The sequence below is a fragment of the Pocillopora damicornis genome, chromosome 9 (assembly GCF_964200805.1).
Source record: "Pocillopora damicornis chromosome 9, jaPocDami1.2, whole genome shotgun sequence".
Lineage (NCBI taxonomy): Eukaryota > Metazoa > Cnidaria > Anthozoa > Scleractinia > Pocilloporidae > Pocillopora > Pocillopora damicornis.
The window spans coordinates 6,892,170-6,904,671 of NC_142678.1; the positions used below are offsets into that span (position 1 = coordinate 6,892,170).

Here is a 12,502-nt window from a genome sequence, read left to right on the forward strand (position 1 = left end):
TGTAGCAATACACGAATTACCCAAGGGAACGCCTATAAAAGACGACACAATCAAGTTTTGGACGATTATTATAGCATAGTTAGAAACTTAGCAAAGCTTTAATCTCACCCAAATCCTGTCTTAGACTATTTTCATCGAACACTTATACTTGGTTCTCTTACCGTTTTAAGCCACCTTATCTCAGTCCTTGTGACTAGTTTCAACCAATTATCCAAATCTCCGCCTTCGGCGGCGACGGCGACGGCGAAACGCTCGCCTCAGTAGGCGCAAACCTATGAAAGGTAGAATCGGATCGGCTGACTTCTGCATTGGACCAGATAAGGGTTCATCGTGTTTTTCTTCAACACTGTAGCCATTTATGTTTTCCCTCTCCTCTTTTGGCTCCTCATCGTCTCCGTCCTCTTCCTCACCATTCCAGTAGAACTCACTTTGGTCAAATAGATTAGCAAATATCCGTTTTGTCGAATCCGTATTCCAAATTTGTTAAGTTCATAAAAAAAATCTTATTATTAAAGGCAAAACAGAATACCAAGAAAACATTTCATTTTACCTCTCTAAATCGCCTCTAGCGTCATTGTTTTCATCATCATCAAACGAAAGCGCTAAGCCTATAGCGAGCACCAATCCAAAAAGGGCTATCAACAGCAGCTTGTTCATCTCGAAGTCTTCTGCGATGATCAGTTGTGGATCCAAATGACTTAATTTATACCCTTTTGAATGGGGCGTTGACACCCCTTTTTTGGTCCTAAAACATGAGCAAATTCTAAATATCAGCTGCAAATAGTTGTAATAATATCATGAGTTGAGAGTATTCGTAAGTACTTCTTGTATGCTTGTAAGCGTCCCGATCAAAACATGATCCCAATGCAGTCTCCCAAGGCCAGGTATTTATAACTACTAAAAATGTACAACGTTCAATATTTTTCACAATCTTTCTTCTCATGTCTTTAATAACGCGCACTTTTTTTTTTTGGTTGATTTGTGTTCTATATATCACTTTTTGTCCCCCATATTGTAAGTGAATGTTCTTTACCCTACAAAGAAATCTCCTGGCCTCAGCTTAATGTCGAACTAAATTAGGGTGAAATCTGATCATTAAAGATTTTCGCGAAAAATACTGTATGAAGTGGAGATGTATTGATTCTGTGGAGTTGGAAAGAATATGGTGGGAATAGCTGCGTTTGACGTCGTACATCGCTTCCTAACGAGCCTAACTTCTGCGGATTATTAGCTTTATGACATCATTTTTTAAGTTTGTTCTTCTGAAACAAATATTGAAATATCAGTTTTCGTTGCCTGACAGTGTTTATCTCATCTGAAAACTAAGAGACTCCAAACAATATAAATTTTTTTTTCTAGATACTTCTAACAATTCCTCTTAATTTTTTTGGAGAAATTACTTTAATTACTTCACTAAAAGGTAAATAGGGTATTTCAAGACTATAAAGTGATAACAATACACCATTAAAGATATTCACTCTTAAGTTGCACGGTACACTTCCCATAATTGACGCCATTCTTAAAAGAGGAAAATCTAATGATATTTTTGCCACTCGTATGTTTTTATGTAAAAAAAAATTGCATTGACCTTTAGCCTGATACCCTTAACGTTTCTCTTACTGTTGTATTTGACGAAGGAACGTTTTTGACCATTCGTCGATGGATGTAATGTGCTTCTGTTGATTCCCTCTAATAATACCTTGATAATATATTTCTTAATTTATCGTTCATACTTTTATTTTATGTTGGTACATACCATTTCTTTTTTTTTTTTTCTTTTTTTTTTCTTAATATTAAGACAAATTAACAATCTTAAAAAAATAGTAAAACAAAATTAGACCAAAAACCACAATTAATAAAAATCCGGCTAGAGTATTTCAATGGTAAGTTACACAAAATAAGCCAGAAATAGAGTACTTGACGGTTCGACTATTATTTTTGCCATGGGAATGATGTAAGCTGCTGAAAATCTTAAATGGACAACAAATCACCAATAAATAGATAAGTAATAACATTTTCCCGCTTTCTTCCGACACAACTTAAAAGACGATGAGTTATAAAGAAAAACAAATTTTTGGAGTCAGAATCAAAGTGAGAATTGTCGATCGACCGCCATTCAATTTTATAATCGTAAAAAGTTGTATTAAAAAAAAAGGACGAACAAAAAAAAAAACATCAGCCATCATCGAATTTCCACTGTGCTTTTAAACCCTCACCACCCACTAAGGTTAAATACTGAATTAAACTTTAGAGAAAGCATGGAGTTTCTTTTTGGTTTTTTGACGTATAACGACGCAAATCATGTGTTGTGTTAAATTGTGTCGTTATACAATGCAGTCTCCCACAGCCAAGTATGGTGAGAGTTGCTCTGTGTTAGATGCCATACATCGCTTCCTAATGAGCCTAACTTTTCCGGTTGATTATGTCTCATCATATCATTTTATACGTTTGTTTTTCTGCTAGAAATATCAGAATATCATTTTTCGTCGCTTGACAGTTTTCATCTCATGTAATAGCTTAGATGCTCAATATCAAAAATTACCTTTATTTTAAAACATTTACAAAATTTCCTCACGCATTTCCTGCGAAATTAACTCAACGCACCGGCTAGATGCATGGCGTATTTCAAGACTACACTGGCTACACCATTTAGGACATTCACTCTCTCTGAGAAGCTGCACGTTGCACTTCCCATAATCGCCGCCTTTCTTAAAAGAGGAAAATTTAATCATTTATTTGCTAGTCGTATGTGTTTCCTCTCAACAAAATTGTATTGACCTTCAGCTTGATACCCTTGATGTTTCCTATCGCCCTCTTGACAAAATCTAAACTAATCGGTTATTGCATTATAAGTTAAGTTTATGAAATATAAATAAATAATAATATAAATAAATAAATACAACGACTTGATTGGTGTGTTGCATGAAATTAATACTGGAATTATTGCCAAAAACTGGTAACAGTTTCGTATAAAAACATCCTTACTTGATGCCCTTGTGGTGCATCAAGTAACAATGAATAGTATGATGGTCTCTAGCAAATATCGACTGTCACTTATGTTAGTTTAACTGACTAATTGAAGGAAGCTGTTTAAAATCATTTTCTCGCTTTCTTCCATACAACGTTTCTTCTTTCTTATACATTCATTTCTTAAATAAGGGTTCTTCATTGTGACTTATCTCATGAGGAGTCTGTAAGTTTTAGGTAAAACACCGAGCAGAGTCCCTGACGATAGTGTGGTTCCCCTTGTTAAGAATTTCGTAAGAATGAGTATTTTTCGTTTTTGCGTTGGTTTTTTTTTTCTCCTTTAAGGTAAATTTAAAAAAATGAAACAAAGATGACAGGATAACATAAAACTCTTGACCTCGCAAGCATCACCATAATCTTATTGGTAAGGAAGAATGAGTTGTGTGGCGGAAAATCAAATAGGTTACAAACGATTTTGAGCTAAGCATTTTATTTTATTCAAATCAAAGAGTGTCATTTAAATGTGAATTAAACGTTTTTAACTTAGTTCCTTCAAACTTTACTCGTTGTTCATATAAACGCAAAGAAACTCAGCAATAGAAAAAAGGTCTTTGTTTCCTCCAGATTACAAGATCCTTTTCAAACCGGCAAGATAAAGAACCCATGCTTCAGGCAAAAGTTTCAAAAAGTTAGATTAAGTGTAACTGTCAATTGTTTAAAGTTCGAGCATAAAAAAATGATTTGATTTTTCTTTAAATTCCCAGTTCGGTGGCTGAGCAATACATGAATTACCCAAGCGAACGCCTATAAAAGACAGTTTTGGACGATTATTATAACTTAGTTAGAAACTTAGCGAAGCCTTAATCTCAACCAAATCCTGTCTTAGACTATTTTCGTCGAAAAACTACACTTCGTTCTCGTACCCTTTTAAGCCACCTTATCTCTGTCCTTGTGACTAGTTTCAATGAATTAACCAAATCTCCGTCTTCGGCGGCGACGGCGACGGCGAAACGCTCGCCTCAGTAGGCGCAAACCTATGAAAGGTAGGATCGGATCGGCTGATTTCTGCATTGGACCGGATAAGGGTTTATCATGTTTTTCTTTAACACTGTAGCCATTTATGTTTTCCCTCTCCTCTTCTGGCTCCTCATCGTCTCCGTCCTCTTCCTCACCATTCCAGTAGAACTCACTTTGGTCAAATAGATTAGCAAATATCAGTTTTGTCGAATCCGTATTCCAAATTTATAAAGTTCATTAAAAAAAAAAACTCGTATTATCAAAGGCAAAACTGAATATCAAGAAAACATTTCATTTTACCTCTCTAAATCGCCTCTGGCCTCATTGTTTTCATCATCATCAAACGAAAGCGCTAAGCCTATAGCGAGCACCAATCCAAAAAGGGCTATCAACAGCAGCTTGTTCATCTCGAAGTCTTCTGCGATGATCAATTGTGGATCCAAATGACTTAATTTATACCCTTTTGAATGGGGCGTTGACACCCCTTTTTTGGTCCTAAATCATGAACAAATTCTAAATATCAGCTGCAAATAGTTGTAATAATATCATGAGCTGAAAGTATTCGCAAGTACCTCTTGTACGCTTGTAAGCGTCCCGATCAAAACATGATCCCAATGCAGTCTCCCAAGGCCAGGTATTTATAACTACTAAAAATGTACAATGTTCAATATTTTTCAGTCTTTCTCCTCATGTCTTTCATAACGCGCATTTTGTTTTGGTTGATTTGTGTTCTATTTATCACTCTTTGTCCCCATATTGTAAGGGAATGTTCTTTACCCTACAAAGAAATCTCCTGGACTCAGCTTAATGTCGAACTAAGTTAAGGTGAAATCAGATTATTAGAGATTTTCGCGGAAATACTGTATGAAGTGGAGATGTATTGATTCTGTGGAGTTGCAAAGAAAATGGTAGAAATAGCTGTGTTTGACGTCATACATCGTTTCCTAACGAGCCTAACTTCTCCGGTTTATTAGTTTTATGACATTATTTTTTAACTTTGTTTTTTCCGATACAAATATTGGAATATCAGTTTTCGTTACTTGACAGTGTTTATCTCATCTGAAAACTTAGAGACTCCAAACAATATCAATTTTTTTTTCTGAATACTCCTAAAAAATTCCTCACAATTATTTGAGAAATTACTTTAATTACTACACTAAAAGGTAAATAGGGAATTTCAAGACTACACTGCTAACAATACACCATTAAAAGACGTTCACTCTTAAGCTGTACGGTGCATTTCCCATAATTGACGCCATTTTTAAAAGAGGAAAATCTAATTATATTTTTGTCACTTGTATATTTTTATTAAACAAAAAAATTGTATTGACCTTTAGCCTGATACCCTTAACGTTTTTCTTACTATTATATTTGACGAAGGAAAGTTTTTGACCATTCGTCGATGGATTTAATGTGCGTCTGTTGATTCCCTCTAATCATATTTTCATAATATATTTCTTAATTTATCGTTCATACTTTTATTTTATGTTGGTAAATGTCTTTGCTTTTTTTTTCGGATTTTCAAAAATAATTAATCTTAAAAAAATAGTAAAACAAAATTAGACCAAAAACCACAAATAGTAAAAATCCGGCAGCAGTATTTCAATGGTGAGTTACACAAAATAAGCCTAGAAATAGAATACTTGACGGCTTGAATATTATTTCTGACATGGGAATGATGGAGGCTGCTGAAAATCATAAGTGGACAACAAATCACCAATAAATAGATTAGTAATAACATTTTCTCGCTTTCTTCCGATACAACTTCGAAGACAATGAGTTAGAATAAGGAAAAACCAATTTTGGAAGTCAGAGTCAAAGTGAGAATTGTCGATCGACCGACATTCAATTTTATAATCGTAAAAAAATTATTTTTTAAACCCTCACGACCCACTAAGGTTACGTACTGAATTTAACTTTAGAGAAAGCATGGAGTTTCTTTTTGGCTTTTTGACATGTAACGACGCAATACATGTGTTGTGTTAAATTGTGTCGATATACAATGCAGTCTCCCACAGCCAAGTATGTTAAGAGTTGCTCTGTGTTAGATGCCATACATCGCTTCCTAATGAGCCTAACTTTTCCGGTTGATTATGTCTCATCATATCATTTTATACGTTTGTTTTTCTGCTAGAAATACCAGAATATCATTTTTCGTTGCTTGACAGTTTTCATCTCATTTAATGGCTTAGATACTCGAAACAATATCAAAAATTAACTTTATTTTTAAACATTTCCATCATTTCTTCACGCATTTCCTGCGAAATTACCCCAACGTACCGACTAGATGCATGGCATATTTCAAGACTACACTGGCTACACCATTTAGGACATTCACTCTCTCTGAGAAGTTGCACGTTGCACCTCCCATAATCGCCGCCTTTCTTAAAAGAGGAAAATTCAATCATTTATTTGCTAGTCGTATGTGTTTCCTCTCAACAAAATTGTATTGACCTTCAGCTTGATACCCTTGACGTTTCCTATCGCCCTCTTGACAACATCTAAACTAATCGGTTATTGCATTATAAGTTAAGTTTATGAAATATAAATAAAACATGCAACTAAGTAATCTTCTCTACCTTAAGGAATCGGGAGAGTCATCAGGAAAAAAAAAGTACATCCAGGTTTTGAATAAACAGTATAATACTTGTTCGCGCAAAGATCTTCGTTCCTTAGTTGTGCGATAGAATTAGCTACATAATATAAGTGGCAATCGAATATTAAAACGAGGGCAGGGAATTCCATGGAAATGGGAATATCCTTAAAGGTGAGAAAAGAATAAAAAGCAACACGGAAAAGGAAATGAATGAAAAATCATTATTCATTTCAGTATTTCTCATAGAATTTGAGATCTACATCTTTTCTCCTTTTTTCGTGTTTCTCACTTGTATCTTATGTTGTGGAGGGTCATTGATATTTTTTTGTGTATTGTTAATCCCTTTTGGAGTTATTAAAATTTTGATCATCGGTCACAAGCATTTATGTTAGCGAAGACTTTTCTTCCACTTTGTTTTTGAAGCTCGTACGTGACCTCCTTAATACAGTGATTTTCAAAACGCCCTCTGTTTTTATTAGGTCTTGTTTAGTTTTGTTTGTTTTTGTTATTGTTGTTGTTTTTATGCGAATGAATGTTTTCTTTCCCTTTCCATCCTGATTTCAATTTGAGAAAATCATTTTCATTCGGTTTTATGAAAAATCTTAAGGGTTTGTTTGATTTGCAGGGAATCCTGTTTCCAGAGATTGGCAAGGAGCTCTAAAAGTTTCTTTTGGGTTTGGTCCTGGTTTTCGGACGCCTAACAGCACCGCGCGACTTCATGTTAATAACAAAGTAGAAATAAAATCCATTTATAATGTTATTGGAACAATTTATGGTCGCGAGGAACCAGACAGATACGTATTAATCGGCAGTCATCGAGATGCTTGGTTTTTGGGAGCCGCTGACCCTTCGAGTGGCACCGCAGCTCTATTGGAAATATCGCGCGCTGTCAGCAAGATGCTTCGAGAAGGATGGAGACCTCGACGAACCTTGAAGTTCTGTAGTTGGGGGGCGGAGGAGTTTGGCTTGATTGGCTCAATAGAATGGGTAGAACAAAATCAGAAGATTCTATCCAATAGATCCGTTGTTTATTTGAACACAGACGTGGCTGTTGGTGGCAATTACGTATTGGCAAACCAAAATTGCCCTCTTCTCTCGACAGCCATATTTGATTGGGCCAAGAAAGTCAAAGATCCCAACGCACACGGGAATAAAACTAGTCTTTATGACATAATGGTGGAAAGAATGCCTTCACCCAGCAATCCCAGCGAGCCCTATGTTGTACCTTACCTTTTTCTCAGTGATTACTTGCCTTTTTATATGTATCTGGGGATACCTTCCGCCGATTACAGCTACTTCTTCGGACCCAGAATGGAACTGTACCCTGTCTATCACACGCAAGAAGACAATTTCTATTGGATGAAAACATTCATTGATCCTAAGTTTGAGTTTCACGAGGCTGTTACAAAATTTGAAGGAGGCTTACTGATAGAACTGTCAGACATCTCTATTTTACCATTCGATGTCAAGCGTTACGCAAATGCTCTACTAGCCGGCTATAAAGTACTACCCACAAAAATGCATAGCGAAACACTTCCGACTAAATACATTCAAAGAGCAATTTATAAATTTATGAATGCCAACCATACTTTCGAATGAGCAAAGTCAAAAATTAATCTGAACACTGCTGATCCATTGCGCGTGCGCATGGTCAATGATCAAATGGTGCAAATTGAGAAGGCTTTCATCAGTTCTTCGACGCTTTCCGAAAGTTTTATATCCCGACACTTGTTTTTGCGCACAGCTTTACCTTTCCCAGGGGTGTTCCAGGCATATAAAGAAGGAGACATAAATGAAGTGAAAAAGCAGATGACGTTAGTGGTGGAAGCTATCTCTTCTGCAACGAAAATCTTACAGTTGCCACCTCCTGCCTAAGGTAATAGTGATAAGCTATGTCAGATTACACAAAAGCACATTTTTTTATTACCACGCTACGTCCTTTTTGTTAATTTATTGTAGCCGACCTATAATTGTTTCATTGCAAAAACCTTTTAGGAATAAAACAGGACAGATCAAACAAGGCAAAAAAAGCAGAGCAGAAACGAAAACAAACAACAACATAAAACAGGATATAAAATAGAACCTAAAGCGCTTAAGGTCCCTTTCATGTTAAAGATCTAGGATCTCCTACAGGAAACTTTTTATTATATGCGTCCCCTCCTTTTTATTACTTTATCGCAAAGCTCAAAAACTCGGTGAGAGCAATTGAGATCCATCATGAAGAAGCGCAGAAATACATTCTAAACAGACACCTTTTGTATTATTATTATCATTATTATTATGATTTATTTCGTTGATAACGTAAATTATTTACCGTAAAGAGTTTAAAAGCTGACGTTTTGAGCGTTAGCCCTTTAATAAAGTGAACATCTAGTCTGTTCTTTTACTTGCCTGGTTAACGCTGAATGCAGTTTATATATCGCAGTATTATGTTTTTCTCCTGATAAGAATTTTGATTAAATATAGACCGTGATTTGTTCCACTTCATTCGACTCTTGCATGTTAAATTCATGTTTAGGTGCGAACAAAATTGATGTCTCTAAATAAAAGAGAAATGTAAGTAGACATAAATAAAGCAAATGTAACTATGAGTGCAAAAATTCAATTGTAGGCAAATGCAAGAAAAACTGATGAATAGAAAAGAATTAAAATGATGATTTACCCAGCTTGCGCTTTGTCTTGTCAACAGTTAAGGTGGTCTCTAATGACCTTATGAGTGACCGTAACCGGCCGTAAGACCCTAAACTCCAGTCCTGAGATGATTTTCGTTCCTTTCAACGAGTGTTTTACATACCCGAACGACATGATTGTTTTCACTCCGATTCAAAACACTTCCCATCATTGCTTTGGTGAATAATACAAAAAAGGAGGAGGCTTTAAAGTCACTTCTTTAAATACACGTATTGCTAGATTCTTGAAAAAAATATAAATCATAATGACCGTGAAAAAATTTAGTTTTAGAGACCACAAAATGAACTTGACCTAGTTTCGAACAAACTGTTTACATGTAAAGTTATAAACGTAAGTTTAATCATAGCTGCATGATGGTTCTCTCACTAATTTGTCCACTTGCACTTTTTACATTAAAATCTACAAAATAAATCTATTCACTTGTGCATTTGCTGAATATCTATCCTCGAGATGAAACTGACTTTCTCATCTAGGCTGACTCCCACAAAGTACCCTTGAACTCTTTGACTGTCAAGTATCATCAATAACAACAATTAAAATACATGTCTATAGAACACAAATCAACCAAAAAAAAAAAGTGCGCGTTATTAAAGACATGAGAAGAAAGACTGTGAAAAATATTGAACGTTGTACATTTTTAGCTATAAATAAATGTCTAACAATCCCTACCCGCAAAGTAGCCGAGCTAATCGAAACAGGAGAGAAATAAACATTAAAATATATTCTTGGATAACAAGTATGACCCAACAAAGGAAAGGACCAAGAGTGCATGCACACTTCAACAATAAAAAACTGTACGATAAATGATAAATACGCCAATTAGGCATCACCTATCACAACTGTACTAAAGTTTATACGCAGAAAGAAAATGAAACTTAAATATTTTAATTTTCCTGATTTATCATCTCAGTGTGGAGGTCAACATAAGCGTCCTCTCGCATCAAAATATTCAGCAGCTGTGTATGTAATTACTTATATTTCTCTCTATTAAAACCTCACAACATCACCGATGATAACAATAATAACATTTAAAATAATGATGACAATAATTATAATTTCAATAATAACTATAATGATAAAGTAAAGGCCCTGTTTGAATCTTCGTACTCAGCATGTTCCCTGCACTTGAAAGAACACAAGCACGAGTAAGAAACTTCCAAACATTGTATGTAGACGATTGTCCAAAAGAGAAACACTCATTGATATGGAGAATGATATTTATAAACTAGCAGCCATTTACATCCGTAACAATTTCCCTCTTCTCAATTGTTCCTTATTCCCCTATCGTCACAACTACGTCAATGCCAATATCAAATGCCCTAGAGAGAAACAGAATTAAGTAAAAAACATTAACAATCTCATGAACAAAAACGATTTCAAAAGAAATAAAAATGATCATTAAGTTTATCGTAGGTATATTGGTTTGCAATTACTTGGACCTTCGCATTTCCTTTGTGTCTTGTTCTTATATAGGAAAGGGAGATTTATTTTCACTTTGGAAACACAGGCACTTATATCAGATTAAGTTGTATGATCGAAGGAACAGGGAATCACTAGCATTAATTATGTCCCATTTTTTACTTTTAAAGCGATGTTGTTAGAACTTCAATCCTTTGTAACAGTGTGCTCTTATTCATCAACTATTTCAAAATTATAGCCCGAGATTTCTATCGCGTGATATTTAATAAGGGTGAAGCCCGATTCAACCATGACGCAAAGAAATATAGAGCGAACGGGGTAATTGTCTTTATAGTTAGTATAAATATACAGGTCGTTCAAAACTTAAACTCATATTTTTACTTTAATCCTTTTTACGGGTCGCACAATTTTAGGCTACTCGTTTTATTCGCTATCTGTCACAGAGATAGCGAGTGGCGTGGTCAGTCAGATCGTTGCATTAATAGCGAACACCAGTAGTTGGTCCGAATGAAAATTTATTACGTCAATTATTACTGACGGTTGTTTAATTTAATTTTGACGTAACAGTTGACGATCACAGAATTGAGACGTATTTCCCTTTGGCCGAAACTACAATGATGGAGTCATTCTCGATGGCCCTTGGGAAGACAGAGGCAATTTAAAATATAGACAACATTAACTTTTGTTTTTAAAGAAAAAGATTGGTGACTTAATCAGAAGCTACAATAGCTTTGATTTGCACTTTGGCGATGCTTTTCATTCCCCCTTTCATATTTTCCTCAATATTTTAATATTATTCCAGCGAAAAGAAACAATCTCTTTACGATTTGCAAGTATAAGGAATGAATAAGTTTGATTATATTGGAACATCAATTTCCGTCTCGTTAACTATCGACATTGTTTGAAAAGTGAACCTTGTACTCATTATTTTATTTATTCTTCATCGACTATTGCTGTATGGTATATCCTTATCGTGAATCCTAGGCCCATGTCAAAATTGATAGCCCGCACGAAAAAAAGAAAAAAAAACGGGAAAAAATGAGATATATTGACAATTTTACAACGAAGTAAAAAAAAAAAAGGCACAAAGTTGTTGAGAAATATTATGGGTGGAAAGCATATTACGCTATTACATCTTCCTTTTTCTTTTTATTTTTCTCCTATCCTCTTTAGTTTGTCCTCAGCAATAAGAATATTTAAACATGTTCTTTTCGTTTTATCATCAAGGGTGACTTATTTTTAAAGTAGGATTTGCGTCCCATAACTTGAAGATAAAAGACTTTTGCACCTACATCGATCGTTTTAGTTACTTCAATGTGATGACCTAAAGTTGAACACTTTCAACGTGAAGCAATTACAAAGCTGGAAAAGAATATTTACACGAGTTAGAGTACTCCAAAATTCTTGAAACGTTCGGAAACAATATTTCAGTATGTTTTGAGTTTTAGTTCACCGTGCAGGTAAACGTTTTTTACATGTATGTAAAACATATCAGGTTCGTTTGATCTTTTCGTAGGTTCTTTGGCTCGATTGTATGAAGAACATGGTTAAATTGGACACTCCCCTGATATGCCGCTTAAGCTTGCCAAAAAAAGTTTTCTTTGTTAAAAAATCAAAACAAGCTTCAGAAACAATTTTTTTTCAATGTGCAGCAACATAAGAAACTTGTAGTTCATAGCAACATCCACATCACAATACGTACGTTTAGAGAAAAACAGAAAAACAACATAAAAACGTAATTGCTTTTAAATACCCTTCATTAATGTGAAAGGGGGATGTTATTTAGCGAATAATTTTTGTAGCTGTTAGTAA

The 12,502-nt window shown here is 34.9% G+C and overlaps 3 protein-coding genes and 1 pseudogene across 3 annotated transcripts in view; 2 read left to right on the forward strand and 2 right to left on the reverse strand.

Annotated features, from left to right (window-relative positions):
• The window catches only part of LOC113668401 (uncharacterized), a 114,166-nt gene that overhangs the window by 31,807 nt on the left and 69,857 nt on the right, over nucleotides 1-12,502 (forward strand). The window lies entirely within an intron of this gene.
• On the reverse strand, nucleotides 162-702 carry LOC149039878 (uncharacterized). Its single transcript, XM_089181722.1, has 2 exons — nucleotides 551-702; nucleotides 162-427 (listed from the first exon to the last, which is right to left on the reverse strand). Exons 1-2 carry the CDS (start codon nucleotides 655-657, stop codon nucleotides 208-210), a joined length of 327 nt encoding a protein of 108 aa, XP_089037848.1. The 5' UTR covers nucleotides 658-702; the 3' UTR covers nucleotides 162-207.
• Nucleotides 3,866-4,440, reverse strand: LOC149039879 (uncharacterized). Its single transcript, XM_089181716.1, has 2 exons — nucleotides 4,285-4,440; nucleotides 3,866-4,156 (listed from the first exon to the last, which is right to left on the reverse strand). Exons 1-2 carry the CDS (start codon nucleotides 4,389-4,391, stop codon nucleotides 3,937-3,939), a joined length of 327 nt encoding a protein of 108 aa, XP_089037842.1. The 5' UTR covers nucleotides 4,392-4,440; the 3' UTR covers nucleotides 3,866-3,936.
• Nucleotides 6,276-8,563, forward strand: LOC149039880 (N-acetylated-alpha-linked acidic dipeptidase 2-like; annotated as a pseudogene).

Coding starts and splice junctions, on each gene's coding strand:
- LOC149039878 (XM_089181722.1), bottom strand. CDS start 657: ATGAACAAGCTGCTGTTGATAGCCCTTTTTGGATTGGTGCTCGCTATA. Junction 428..550: donor GCTAGAGGCGATTTAGAGAG/GTAAAATGAAAT, acceptor ATTTGACCAAAG/TGAGTTCTACTGGAATGGTG.
- LOC149039879 (XM_089181716.1), bottom strand. CDS start 4,391: ATGAACAAGCTGCTGTTGATAGCCCTTTTTGGATTGGTGCTCGCTATA. Junction 4,157..4,284: donor GCCAGAGGCGATTTAGAGAG/GTAAAATGAAAT, acceptor ATTTGACCAAAG/TGAGTTCTACTGGAATGGTG.